The sequence below is a fragment of the Pygoscelis adeliae genome, unplaced genomic scaffold (assembly GCF_000699105.1).
Source record: "Pygoscelis adeliae isolate BGI_AS28 unplaced genomic scaffold, ASM69910v1 Scaffold635, whole genome shotgun sequence".
Classification (NCBI taxonomy): Eukaryota; Metazoa; Chordata; class Aves; order Sphenisciformes; family Spheniscidae; genus Pygoscelis; species Pygoscelis adeliae.
The window spans coordinates 119687-133752 of record NW_008824885.1 but is presented as its reverse complement, the minus strand read 5'-3'; the positions used below and the strand labels follow the sequence as shown (position 1 = coordinate 133752).

Sequence of the window (14066 nt, the reverse complement as noted above, 5' to 3'; positions counted from 1 at the left end):
GGAAAGCTGCCTGGTGGAAAAGGACCTGGGGGTGTTGGTCGACAGCTGGCTGAATATGAGCCGGCAGTGTGCCCAGGTGGCCATGAAGGCCAACAGCATCCTGGCTTGTATCAGAAATAGTGGGGCAAGCAGGGAAATGATCACCCCCCTGTACTTGGCCCTGGTGAGGCCCCACCTCAAAGGCTGTGTTCAGTTTTGGGCCCCTCACTACAAGAAAGACATTGAGGTGCTGGAGCACATCCAAAGAAGGGCAACGAGGCTGGTGAGGGGTCTGGAGAACAAGTCTTATGAGGAGCGGCTGAGGGAACTGGGCTTGTTTAGCCTGGAGAAAAGGAGGCTAAGGGGAGACCTTATCTCTACAACTACCTGAAAGGAGGTTGTAGCAAGGTATGTGTCGGTCTCTTCTCCCAAGTAACAAGCCATAGGACAAGAGGAGATGGCCTCAGGTTGCACCAGGAGCAGTTTAGATTGAATATTAGGAAAAATTTCTTCCCTGAAAGGGTTATCAAGCATTGGAACAGGGAAGTGGTTGAGTCCCCATCCCTGGAGGTATTTAAAAGACGTGTAGATGTGTTGCTTAGGGACATGGTTTAGTGGTGGACTTGGCAGTGCTAGATTAACGGTTGGACTCAATGATCTTAAGGGTCTTTTCCAACTTAAACTATTCTGTGATTCTATGATTCTATACACAGAAACACCCACCTTTCCCCTAGGCTCAAATGCCTGTACCTTTATGTGGTAAATCTTGTTCAGATCATACAGGAAATGTGGCTATACTTTGCCACATTCAAAGCTCACCTCATATCAAGGCATCTAGCCAGTACTGAGTCCAGTGTGTTTGGACTCACACAGCTATTCGGTTCGAAACGGAAAGTTTATGACAGATCTTCAAAACCTCAAGAACAGTGTCATTTTTTTAGGGATCAGAAATGTTCCTTCAACAAAGGTGCTGCCACACAGTCATCTCAGTGTAAATTAAGAGAGTCCTTGGCACTGGTCAAACTAAACAACGTGTTCTCAGCTTTCTATGTGGGAATACAGCAACCACTGCTCTTACCTAATGGATACCGGGGTTATCTCCAGGAAAAACTGGATTGCTCTCCTAAAGATGAGCATATTCCAGAGATGTCCCCATCTGCTTTTAGCTAGATGCTAAGCTTTCCACACTTTCAGAGGCCCCATCTATTTGTGTATGTGTTTGCTTGTTTTCAAACGTTCAAAAAAGATGAAAATAATTTGAAAGGGAAGGTAGTAGGTGAAACACCACATAGCCTCAGAGACTGGCTTCTCTTTCCAGAGTCTTTTGAGGGATCCAGAGGTGCCTGTGCCCCTGTTTCCCTAGATATGAGATGAGCTGTTGGGGCCCTTCATTGAAAACTTTGACACTAATTGGTGGGGATAGGAATTAGTTTCAATCTGATGTCAATTGGTAGAGCATGGCTGGGGGACTGGAAATAACTAAATGCAAGACTGGAATACAGAGGTAGATGCACAACGGCACCTAACAGCCAGACAGTGGGCAAGGCCAGCCCACATTTTACATCAGCACAGCTTGTGAATGAGCTGCAGATCCAGTATAACTTGCACATTGATTATTTCAATGGTGAGTCATTTCCAACAGCAAATACATTCAATATCATTGCAATTTGGGGACAAGTTAGAAAGAGGCAGAACTCCCCTCTGCTACATTATTTGTATTGTGAATCATTTGTTCAGCTTCTTGTCTTTGAAGTATTGCTTTCATTAACTTGAAACAGTGGTAAATATCAAGTTTTGTTTGAAAGATTTCTTCTTTTTGTTGTTCTTAGGGTTTCTTTGCCCCCCATGCCCAAACAGGAAAATAAATAAACAGACTACAAATACGAGAGAGAGAGAGAGCGCGTGTGTAAACAAATACAAAACAAGTCACCATCACAGGGTGCAATCCTTCACATTCAGGTCTGAACAGCCTCCCTTGCTCTTGTCCTGCTCATCTGACCCTACCCCCAGAATTGCAGCTACTTGTTATGTCACATCTCCTCTCGGCCCTGTGGGAGCCAGGGGCTGCAGAAGCACAGCCAGGGGAGCCATGAGGCAGAGAAGACCTGGGAGAAAGTCTGAACTTAGCAGCTGAAGCTGCTGCCTCTTCTCTAACCTGTCTAGCAGAGGTAATACCATGGGCCCTGTCATTTTTTTTATCATGCTCTCCCGGAGTTTTCCAAGAAGGAGGTAGGTTCCTCTTATTCTGGCATGGGAGATTCACTTCATCTTCTGTTATCCAGTGCCTGTTGGCTCTGTTTCACAAGAAGTCCCTGGGACATTTCATGCAGACCCATTCCATGCAGCTCCTCGTGAGAGAAACTGTTGGATCTTTCTGTAAAGCCATCTGCCCAACTCTGCTGTCCAAAAGCACAGGGACTCCTATGAAAAACCTGATGTAGATGCAGAGTAAGTTTAAAGGCCTGAAGTGATCTTGACCCTGCCGTAATCAACAGGCATCTGTTTTATTAATGGACATGAGATTCTTTTCACAATCATGAAGACTCACTGTGGCTTTTAGTATCTTGAATTCCTTGAATGAACATTAAGCCCCGTGAATCTGGTGGTGAACACCAGGTTAACGCTGGAAGATTATCTGTTTATCTGTTCTTCAGACAAAATGTAATACCCGAGTTTAAATTCATGTAGGAGCTGTTTAAAAACCAAAACTACTTTGGTATCTTCTATTAACAGTTCAGTAGGCTTCATTTTACCTGAGACTAGATATTCTCTAGGGCCTGGATTATTTCTGTAGGGCCTTGCATTGTCCTTTTCTCAGCTGAGCCACAGGCACTAATATATGACACATCATTATAACTAATAATAGGCAATTCTGATAAATAAATTTTGTTGTTTCTCATCTAGATCTGTCAATTAAATCTACTGCAAAGGCAAGAAAGCAGAGAATCTAGCTATGAATTTTCCTTTTCTTAATGAGGCATTTAAATAGCGTCTCACATTTGTTCTCCAATTGTTTACATAAGATGTCATTTGTGATGCATTGTTAAAGCCCTGTAAATCTCAGCTGGGAACAATATCCCAGAGAGCAGAGAGGGCCAGTTCTGCTTCAAGCTACATCTCAATAGATTCACTGCTTTTTCTTTTATTATGTTACTCATCTGAAATGATATCTGTAATCCTGCTAATGAAATGCAATAACATCAGATGCAGCAGCTGCCAAAAAAAGGAGATATAATGTGAATTTCCATTAAAGTTTTTGAGTTGATCTTCACTTTTTCTGTTGCTGGTTTAAATATTGCTGTTTTTTCTGAAGGTCATCTTATTTCTATGAGCATTTAATGGATAGCCTGGCTTTTGTGTTTTAGACACCTTACTCCTTCCAGTTCAATAGGTCATTAAGCATATATTTAAGCCATTCTTTGTCCCAAATGTTTCTTACGGGATCACAGCCAAAACAGACAAAAGATCCCAAGGTGGATGAAAGGCAGGCTAATTATTCTTATTTTATAGATGAGAAAATGTCGAGAAAGTGTCGAGCATACAACTCACCCTAGTCAATAGTGTGACTCCCACTGGTTTTGAATCAAGTCTTAAAGACCTAAGTCTTAAACGTCACATTAATTTCAGTGTGAATCAGGAGACTTCAAAAATCCCAGTTGGCCCTCTGGCTTTTATTGTTATCATAGAAGACCAAAATGCTTTAAAAATCTGACCCTAAAAGTCTTGGTTAAGATCCTGTGTTACTAAGTGCACTGCTTCTAAACCAGCTGGGTGAGCCAAACCTCAACCATAGTTTCCTAATTTAGTACATAATGAAAATATTATTTGTAACCACATATACATTTCAGAAAGCTAAACTCCAGGGATATCTGGTCAGATGCTTTTCAGACTGATTTAATATTTCTTTCTCCACAACTTATAACGAGATTCAAATGCTCAGCAAAAGTGAACTGCAGGTGCCTAGTCTGGTGCTTGCTCTCATTATTAAGTCCAATAGTTAGGAGCAAGAAGTCAGACATCAGCACCTCTGCTAGAAAAGTCCAAATGCAAGTTCTGGGCTTTAGCAGTGTCCACAAGAGACACATGAGTCAGGGCCTGAATGGGAGGGTTACGACCACAGCTCAGGGTGCAAAATAGTTTCTGTGAAGTGCATGGCACCTTCTGGAGGGCTACCCAATGGCTACACCGCTGTGATTGCAGCTGGAGCACTCCATGCATTGTCTGTCCCTTTTGAAAATTGGCCAGAAGTGGTCTTCTGTAATTCCAACACAGAATGGGGGAGAAAAAGAGGAGAATTTGGGGGGTCTAAGTATAATGTAAATTTTTAGTCACTTTGAAGATGAAAATCATGACGCTAACTCAGTTTGGCTGCTTCTTTCTTTTAACTGTGTTAGGTCAATGACACCATTCTCATTTCCTGACTGGTTATTACAAAAGAAGTGAAAGTATTCCCAGCTTTCACAGGTGTGCTTCAATCATTTTGACAGCTAAGCCACAAATTCAAGTTACGCAAATCTGTACCAGCAGACAGACTCTTGTATTTTGTGTAGAGAGATTTGCACAGATATGCCACAAATAAGCTGAGAGGAGGTCAACCTCCTGATACTTCTTTCTGCACAGATCAGAAACGAATCCTACTGGACAGGATGGTCTCCTGGCTGAAGCAGCATGCCAAGGCAAGAATTTAGGTCTCTGTTCTGACATGCACACACTGCAGAGGCAGGAAGCAATTTACCCATGGATTAGTCATCTGGGATTGTGGGCTGGGGAGGAAGATGGTAGTGACTGGTTTGAGTTTTGTGGCAGGAGTTGTTGCTTACTTTGTGCTTAGCCTTGCAAAACAAAAAGTAAAGAGTTTAAGTGTATACAAGCCTCACTGTCGCAGTAACAAGAAATTCAAGGAGTTTCTAGTAAACTGAGTTGTGTTGACAGGCATAGAGAAGTAAAAAGAGCTTAGGACTATGTCATTTGAGGGATACTGAAATTCATCATAAACTAGTCTTCTATTGCTCTCTGCTCTGTGACTAAGACAAAAGAAAAATAAAATATAAATACAAGAAGAAATAAATATCATCATGTTTCCTCCTAATCTAGTAATTTTCATTTACAAAGTCAACACAGATGAATGAGCCAGATGAAATCACTGTACTTCTTAGTGCCCATTTGCGATAACTGCCCATCCCTAGTGATTTACCTTCGTTGTTAATTTCCAGTTGAGTTGTTATGAATGCAGAGAGGGGAAAATTTATTGAAAACAATAGTTGGATGTGACTGCCAACCCCATGTGCTCTGCAAATCTGCGCTGGGGACGTAATGCTAGGCCTATGAGCTCTGCAGTCAGACAGCCTGCACAGCAGGATATTGCCTGTCCCTTTGAAAACTCATTCATATATGGATTCAAGCTGTGAGTCTGGGCTAGCGTGAACTACTTAGGATAAAAACAGGGAGGAAGGAGTTTGAGATTTGTTAAAAGCCATAGACTTTGCTGCTGCCTTTCTGTCCAGGGAGTGCATCCAGCTCAAGGCAACTCGTGGCAGGATCATGTTGTTGCCCTCTTTCCAAAATTTTGGCTTTTTCAAAGTCTGATCTCCTAATATAGGGCAGAAGAAAGATCCCTCTGGAAGGCTCTATGCCCTAGATACAACTTAGTTGGGTCTCTTCAGTTTGTGAGTCACATGAAGGGGTCCTGGTTGACTGACAGGCCAAGACTATGAAGTCAGCTTGGGAGAGCCATAAATAGCGTAATTCAGCTTCTCTGAGTCCCCTGCAGGTGTATTCATCGGGCACATGAGTCTCTCCAGGCATCAAAATTGACAGATTTCATTAACTTTCTTCAACCTGAGAATCCAGCTGTAATAGACAGTCTGGAGAAATCAGAGGAACTGCAGGTTCTCAGCAAGACTGTGTTATCAGACAGTCCTGATTATACAGAGCCGGTAGGCAAGGCACTGGCTTAGCAGTCACCGTTCTCCCTGGTACTGCTCTTAATGACTAATCCCCACAGCATCCTTTCTCACCTCTCTGAGCCTTGCAGTTTAACATTGCAGCCAGCCTCTAGAAGGGAATTACATGATGCAGTATGAACAGTCATCCTTTCCAGCAACAGCTCTGCATCCACCTCTTGCATTTTAGCACAGGCCTGGCAAAATATGGAGTTATTCCTTAAGCCCTTGCTCTTGGAATCATGCTGTTAGCTCTCAGATGTCACTAAAAAAAAACAGGAAAGTTGCAGATTCAGAGCGTGAAAACCCTTAGCAGACTTTTTGGAAAGGAGAAAAGAAAGAGGATCTCCTCCGCTAAAGGATTAGTTTTAGTACCTCATGTGCCTTCAGCTCCTCTCACAAGGCTTGCTTTGTGATTTTTAAGCAATGAGAGATTCTTCTCCTTGCTCTTCACCAGGTCAGCTTGGCTTCCACTGTTCTGCATTTTGAAGATCTGCTTCAGGGTTTTGGGTGAAAACTAACCTGTTTGTTTTAAAATGCTGTTCTCCTTCCAGCTGCTCAGCACTGGCTGAGCTGAGCACTACTGACAGGCAACCGGGGGAGAAGTGAGCTGGAGGCAGTCACAGGTCATTCTGAGAAGGGAAGGAGGGAGAATATGCAGAGGCCTCCCGTGCAGCTGGAAAAGAATTGTGTGATGTGGTACTTCTGCTTATGTTTGTCCTCTGAGGTTGTAAGGTATCTCCTTGCATTAGGCAATGAAGATCTTATTCAAGGCACGTGGAGTCAGTGGGAGTGTTTGACAGACTCAGTGAAATGGTGTGTTGGAAAGGCCTGCACAGGAGCTTCTGATCTTGCTTTTGTGCAGGGAGTCAGACGGGGTACACTCTGACCAGGTGGTCTGGAGGGTGATGACATCTAAGGGGCTGCCTATTCTCCTACGGCTTCTGGGGAACACGCAGGATGAGAGCAGTAGGTAAAACCTGGCAGATGAATGCATCCTAACACACTGCCCTACAGCCTGTAAGGAGGAGGCTAAAAGAGAGATTGGTCCCCACCACGAAGAAGGAATTGCACTGTCTTTCTCCTTGTCCTCTCTTTAGAGGAAAGCAACAGAAAATATCTCAGTGGTTTTCCAGGGAACATAGCTCTTAGGATCGCTATAGAAATACCTGCAAGAAGTGGCTGGAAGATGGTATAGCAGACTTCTAAAGTTTCATAGTGTCCAGAAATGATGCTATTTATTCTTGAATGCCATCTACTGACAATTTCTTTCTTAATGATTTACTTTCATTGACATTCTTTATTTTAAATACCCTACGTAACATCGTAACATCTGTTAGCCTGCAATTTTGGAGCTGAAGGATTGGGGGGGGTGGGGTTTAAATTGTTTGTTATTGTTTATTATTTTTATTATTATTTTTATTTTTTAGTTTATTGGGACAGGTGGCAGCTTGTAATATTCCTTATTCCTTGAGCACCTCATTCCCCTCTGCAGACTGGGATATTCTGCACGTGATGTTTTCAGTTCTCTCTTCAGCTTCCCTTTTTCCTTCCACCCCTCGCCAGGCTTCCTCCCTTCTGCCCTTCCTTCCCTGCCTGCTCCTTCTGCCTAGAGGGCAATTTCTGGCCTCCCTAAGCTCACTCTTCTGACTTCAAAGAGTAGCTCTAGTTGTGCTACCTCTTTGTGCAGGAGGTTGTATCCATGAGTTTGTTACAGCATTGCTGAGATCTTATTCCCCCCTCTTCTTTCTGTTCTTCCTCTTCTTTCACGAGCTTTTTCAGCAACTTTTGTGCAGTAACCTTGAAAATATTTAATGATCACTGACTCCACTATATTACCTGTTCTAGAGGTATTTTATTTTAGTTATATGATACTTGAATTAGCATTATTATTGCAGTTTTTAATTTTCTATCTGTAAGATTTCCTCCCCCACCAGTCCAATACATTTTGCAAAGATAAAAATAAATTAAAGGTGAAGAGTTATGGCCAAGGGCAAGAGCTTGCGAAGTTTAGCCTACAAGGTATTTCTTTCCCCATGGAAAACATAATCTTTATAAAGAAATTGCCAGGTTCTTAACTCATTATAAGCAACTGAGAAAATGGGACAAAAGACTTCCTTCTTATACACTTAGTTTTTGGCTTGGTTTCACCTCTGCCACCTAGTCAAAGGAATGAAGAAAATAGTAGTAAAGTCACCTAGTGTGCAGCACCAATTTGATTGAGGTTTCTTTGACCATACCTTAGATAGTACAGTGTGATGGCCAGTAACACCCAGGCACTCAGCTGCCACTCAATTTCAGGCAGAAAACATGAAGCAGCAGACATGTAGACATTTGTATGATGCCACTATAGAACTCGTATTTTTGTCCTCAACATACTTATATTATGGAACTCCTTCCCAGAGGATTTTACTGAGGTCAAACTGTAAGTAGGTTTAAAAAGGATTAGACAGATTCATGGTGGGCAGGTGTGATGTTTGCTATTAAGCGTGACAGCCTGAATCTAACATCTGTTACAGAAAGCCCCTGTAGAGACGATGGCTGGAAGGCTGCAACAGGGAAACTGCTGTTCTGTGCTGACCCTGGTTGGTGCTGCCAGTCCCTGCCAGGGGCAGTGGCTACAGCGACCAGGGGCTGATTCAAAACAGCGATCTTGAGTCTGGAGAAAGCCTTTGAATCCCCATGGATATGGCAGTTTGCCTTAATTGGTTATTCTCCACTAAGAGCTCATAGATCCCTGAATCTCCAGAGATAAAACTGGGATTGCCTTCCTGAACTCAGTGCCATAGAAAGCACAGGGTTAGGCTTTGCTGGGGTTGTTTCAGCAGAGACAGTTTTGCTGAAGTGAGGGCTGAGGAGTATTGCAGTATTTGTTCCTGGACTTCTAAGTCCATATTCTGCCTTTCGTATAAACACAGATCCAAACTAATGTTTGACTGACTTAGAAACTGCTGAGCAGTAACATGTTATGTGTCACTTGTATCTCATTTCTTTTATTTTAATGATTAACAGCCTCCTGTGCTGCAATTCATAATTCAGTCTTTTTCCTCCTTTCTTGAATCAGGGAGCAAAAACTGATCAGTGACAGAGATGATGCTTGTGAAATTGCTGCACAGGGGTTCCTCTCACTGAAGGGCTGACAAGATACAGCTAAGGAGAAAGCTTAATTGCATGGGTGATCAAAGGAGAATGTACGAAGACAGGGAGACTGTAAGGGGGTGTGCGTAGGAGTGTGTTTTAGCGAGAGATTATAGGGGAACACATGAGTCTGGCACACACAAAATGACAGAAATGAATGCATGAGCTAGTACAAAATAGCATGCTAACCAAAGGCATCCACAGATCAGCTTCAGCCCCTTCTCAGCTCTTGCCTAAAAGAACTGTATTCTGTAAGCTGTCATCCTCCAAACTATATGAAGCGAAAAAAGGAAAGGTTTGGTTTTTGCAAGTGGGAAAGGAGGAGGAGGGGGGAACCTCATGAGACAACAACATCCAGGCTGAACTGGAAAAGAGAGATCAAAGCAATGAGCTGGAATGGAAAGAAAGGACACAGGACACTGACACAGTGTGCTCCTGGGAATGGTGGGAATTGAACTAAAAAATTGAAAACTGAAAAAGCACTGAAGGCACATGCCAGCCCTTCCATGTGCTGTAAAACGCTCTACTGTCAGAGTTCCGGTTCACGATTTGTATCGTGCTTTGTTGTATTGCTTACTGTCTTCCTTTATACTCAGTTCCACTTACATCACTGGGAGTATTTGAGGAGTAAGGTACCTCTAAATATGAAAACAGGTGCCATTACAGTGGCTTACACACAGGCTTGTACCATTTTAGCCCAAATCCATTAAAAACCTCATTACAGTTAGATTGGCATAAACCTCTGTGCCAGTGATCTTCAACTGATTTAAGCTGCATCAGTATAAATCCAGTTTCAATTGATTTAAGAGAGTCTAGGCAGAAATGCACTGCATTTCACAAACTGATGGGAGGACAAACTCTTACTGAAATATTAAAACTTACGCACTTTGTCTTTTCCTATTCAGCTGTGGGGTTTTTGAACTTTTACTATTTTGCATTTTACAAGCCCTTACAGGGAGTGAAAACAAGTAGTTTTGGAGCAGCCAGGTCAACAGCCTTTTGCTTCATCAGCTGAACCTTTGTGCAACCACAGAATCCTTCAGCTTTAGTGTTTTATAAAATTCTAAAGACAGAGGAGAAGCATAATATTTCTTCTACTTACCCTACTCTGAACTCAGTATTAGTGTCTGACTAAAGCTTTTTTTTTGCAAAAGGCATTTAGCCTTTAGTCGAATACACCCTTTTTTGTAAAAACAATGAAAGACCATCATCTAAGATGCCTACTCCAACAGTAAATGGTCCTGCCTTTTGGAACCAAATGCCTCATTCCTAATTTGAGTTTCTCTGGCCTTCACTCCCAACCCTCAATTCTTCTTGCATCTTTTTCTACTCAACTAAATACCTTTGCAGTTCTAAGAAGTCCAGTTCAAGTTAATAGGCCTTGCATAGACCTGCACGTCTCAAATGTGGGTGACACTCAAGGTTACCAGTCCTCATCACAAGTAGCCCTTTACTTCCCACAGGCAGGTGTGAGAGAAACATTTCTCAGTCTAGGAGCAAAGGTGGCACGGTTAGGATTTCTACAAACACAGACACAGCAGTATTTTAGCATTTCAGAACTCAAGGCACACTATACACACATATACATCCTGTAGGTTTCAGGTACATTTGGCCCCACTCCCCAAAATCCTGACCAGCAATTCAGTGGATAATGGTAAATGCCATCAAACTTCGGTGCCTGGCTACTTTCATTGCTCTTTCTCCCACCTTTCCAACCACCTCCCTCTAGTAAGGGCTGAAGGAGGAGGCAGAAAGGAAGCATTCAGCAAAACTGCTCTGTTCTCTGGCAGGAAGAAAAGAAGGATTTTCGAGTATGATTGCTCTTATCTTTTCTCATGTACAAGGTCCATATCTGCAGTCTGTATGTGCAAAACTTACCTTCTCCCCCACTATTTTCTCCCCTCCTCATGGATATGAAAAACAAAAAAAGCAGTACTAGAAGAAAGGGAGGTTGCCCTGACCATTAAGGAACTGGACATGGCCGAGTCAGTTGAGAAGTCTGTCAGATTGCCTGCATGATCCCAGATAAGTCATTTAATCACTCTGTACTCGAGTTCCCCACTACAGTAGTTATTTGATCTACATGGTTTGTTTATGGCCAGATTGAAGCAGTCTAATGTTATCGAAGCTTATCTAATATAACACTGTGAGGGCAAATGCAGTTGTGGTCTAGAATTGACACCGTGTAATGTTAAAAAGAGGATAGAAAAGTATTGCCCCTCATGGGCTGGCAGCGATAAATTATGCAGTCCTCTCCTTCCAGCCTCTCACATCTACGATAGCTACAGTAGAACCTTAGTCCAAACACTTGCTCTTATTTAGCACTGGAGCTGTCAAGCCAGTCTCGGTTTTCATGCGAGATTTCATGAAAAATAAACTTGTCAATTTTTCCAAGCTGAAAGGCCTCTAACCATGCCTCCATCCTGCTAGCCATAGTACTTACATGCTTTGTGAAATTTGTGTTTCACATCAAGAAGGGTAGATGATGGAGGTACCTGGAAAAGAAAACAAAATGCATGCAGATTAATTTTTCTGTCTTCTTCACTCTGGGATCCCTTCTTCCCTCTCTGATGAAGAGATGATTCAATTTGTCTGCAAGTTCCTTAAGCAATAACGAAACAAATCAGCAAATTTCCTCTCACATATTGATATGTTATTAAGGATTGTCCACATTTGATTTACACATTACCTGGGCCACCTCTGCTTGGCCAATGCAAGGGTAAAATCCCAAGGGTCAAGAGGGAAAGCTGCTGGCCCTGCTTGAGGCAATAACTGCCCTCAAGATCAGACCAGTGGGACAACTTGAAGGGTTAGCTTTAATGTTAGGTCCAAGCAAGCTGGGGCCTGGCTCTTAGAGACATGAAAGGGTTTTCCTGAGGGGTTACTAGCAAAGGTGGCAGGTTCTGTCCTTTCTGCCTGAAATGAATTTTCTTCTGCATGCTGTTGTTCATGTGCACTGAAGCAATTCAGGTGTCACAGTGTCAGATGGCAGTCTGGAGGGCTTTTGGGCTCTATTTTATAATGTATATTGATTTCTTAATACACTTTGTACAACATATCTGAGAAACACAGAATTTACTAGAGCAAAAGACTTAGAAGTACAAGGAAAGGCAATGGAACACTTCAGGAAGTAGTATGTTGATCTTGAGGTCGAGGTGGCAAGAGGCAAGCATCTGGTCTTAACAAGACCATCCCTTTGCAGTTGACACTGATTTAGTATTCTGTATTGTTCATTTAAGCACAGAGATGGAGAATTAAATTGAACTGTGTCTTAACCATGGGGACCTGCTTTGGCTCTAGTGAGAGACCTCATTGCTGCAGTCAGACAGCAGAATGCAGAAAACCACCTTCCCTGGAGACTTTAGGCACCTGCGCAGCATAGGCTAATACCAGTACGAAGTGGTGGCGACATACAGCAAAATCTTGAGGAGCGGCGGAACTTCTTTGGGCTGAGGTAGAGAAACAGGCATGGCACCATTTTCCCTGGCTGGGCACTCATCACCTGGTTCACTCCATCTCCAGCTTCCCTGACTAACCAGAATGCAGCGGTTGCCTGGCATAGCCTCTTTGGCAGTTACAGAGGAACCCAACAGTTCTGCGCTGCAGAAGCTTGTCTTGTCCCACCTAACAATTTCTATGGGCTTTGCTGGGCATTCTGATTCCTCTTTCATTGCATTAGTTAGAACTCATACACTTAAGCATTAATCGAGTTACTGAGCCTTGCTCAGATCTTAGCACCATCTTCAGCCTATAGCCCCACTTCTTCCAAATGTGATTAGTGATATTTATCTATCTATTTTACTTATTAGTGATATTAGTGAATTGTGACAATAACCACGCATAAAAAAAAGAGAACATAAGAAATTCTGCTAGTAGAGATCAGTCAGCACCTTAACATAGGTTGTTTTGCTGAAAAGACTGAATCTGGAGAAATACTCATGTGAGAAAATAAAATTGCTGACTCAAAAGCAACAGATCAGTACAGAAAGAAAAGTTTGGCTCATATAATTTGACACCCCATGAAAATATACAATATACATGCCATTAGTGCTTAGGAGTATGCCAGCTTGTTTCCAGTAATAAATAATATGAACAGGCAGAGAGCTCAATACAGATTTCAATGATCTAAAGCTGTAAAACGATACCTGTGCTAAATGGTCTGTAAAGTTCAGATTATTCCTAGCTTTTTCTTTGGGTTTAGACGAGAACGCCTTCTTTTCCACAGTTGCAGAGGGTTTTACTGGCCACTGGAAAAGTCCTTATTTGCAGAAACTGCTCTAAGTGAACCTCTACTCAAACCCTGACTTGTCTCTCTGATGCACCTGCTAAGCGATGCCAACTCCACCCAAATCAGGGGCTCGACTCCTTGAAACCAAGGACGTACCCTTTCCCCCTCCCTGACATCACCAAGGTCTGTGTTGCACCCAAACCACATTGAACAGTACTGGGCCAGGAGAAGGACATTGTCCTTGGAGTTCCTGAAGCCAGCTGGGTCCCTTTTATTCCCTGCTACAGGGAACAATAGAAGAAGCCGTCTTACTTTTCTCAATTAAAAAGGAAAGAAAGCATTTTTTCTGTATTAACTCCATGCAACATCCAGTAGAACAGCATATCTCCCATAGTCTACATGTGCCTTTTCTTGTAATGTGTATAGCCGCTGTGGACTTGAATACGGGAGATGGGGGGGTATTTTCAAAAACCTCTAAAAATATCTGAAATTGCTTTCTCACACCTTGTAATCTCACACCTGTGAGGTCTGGAGCCCAGAATCCGTCAGATATGGATGCAAGTGCTGTTAGCTGGCAACGACCACACGGCACACAAGACTGCAGACCAAACTCTTGTCATGTGTCCTAACGCAGGGCAGGTGTGCAGGTTTTCAGAGCTGGCATTGCCAGCTCAAGGACGGGGATGGTCTTTTCTGTTGTGATGGTGGATCGTCTGGCCATCTAAATATAGTATAAGCTGCATTACTGCAGGGCCTGCATCCCTACAGGAGATCCGCAT

General features: G+C 42.8%; 1 protein-coding gene across 1 annotated transcript in view; it reads right to left on the bottom strand.

Annotated features, from left to right (window-relative positions):
- The window catches only part of TECRL (trans-2,3-enoyl-CoA reductase-like), a 71279-nt gene that overhangs the window by 44754 nt on the left and 12459 nt on the right, over nucleotides 1–14066 (bottom strand). The window contains exon 2 of the mRNA XM_009324526.1: nucleotides 11503–11554. Coding sequence (XP_009322801.1) covers nucleotides 11503–11554 — 52 coding nt within the window. The remainder of the gene's footprint in view (nucleotides 1–11502; nucleotides 11555–14066) is intronic.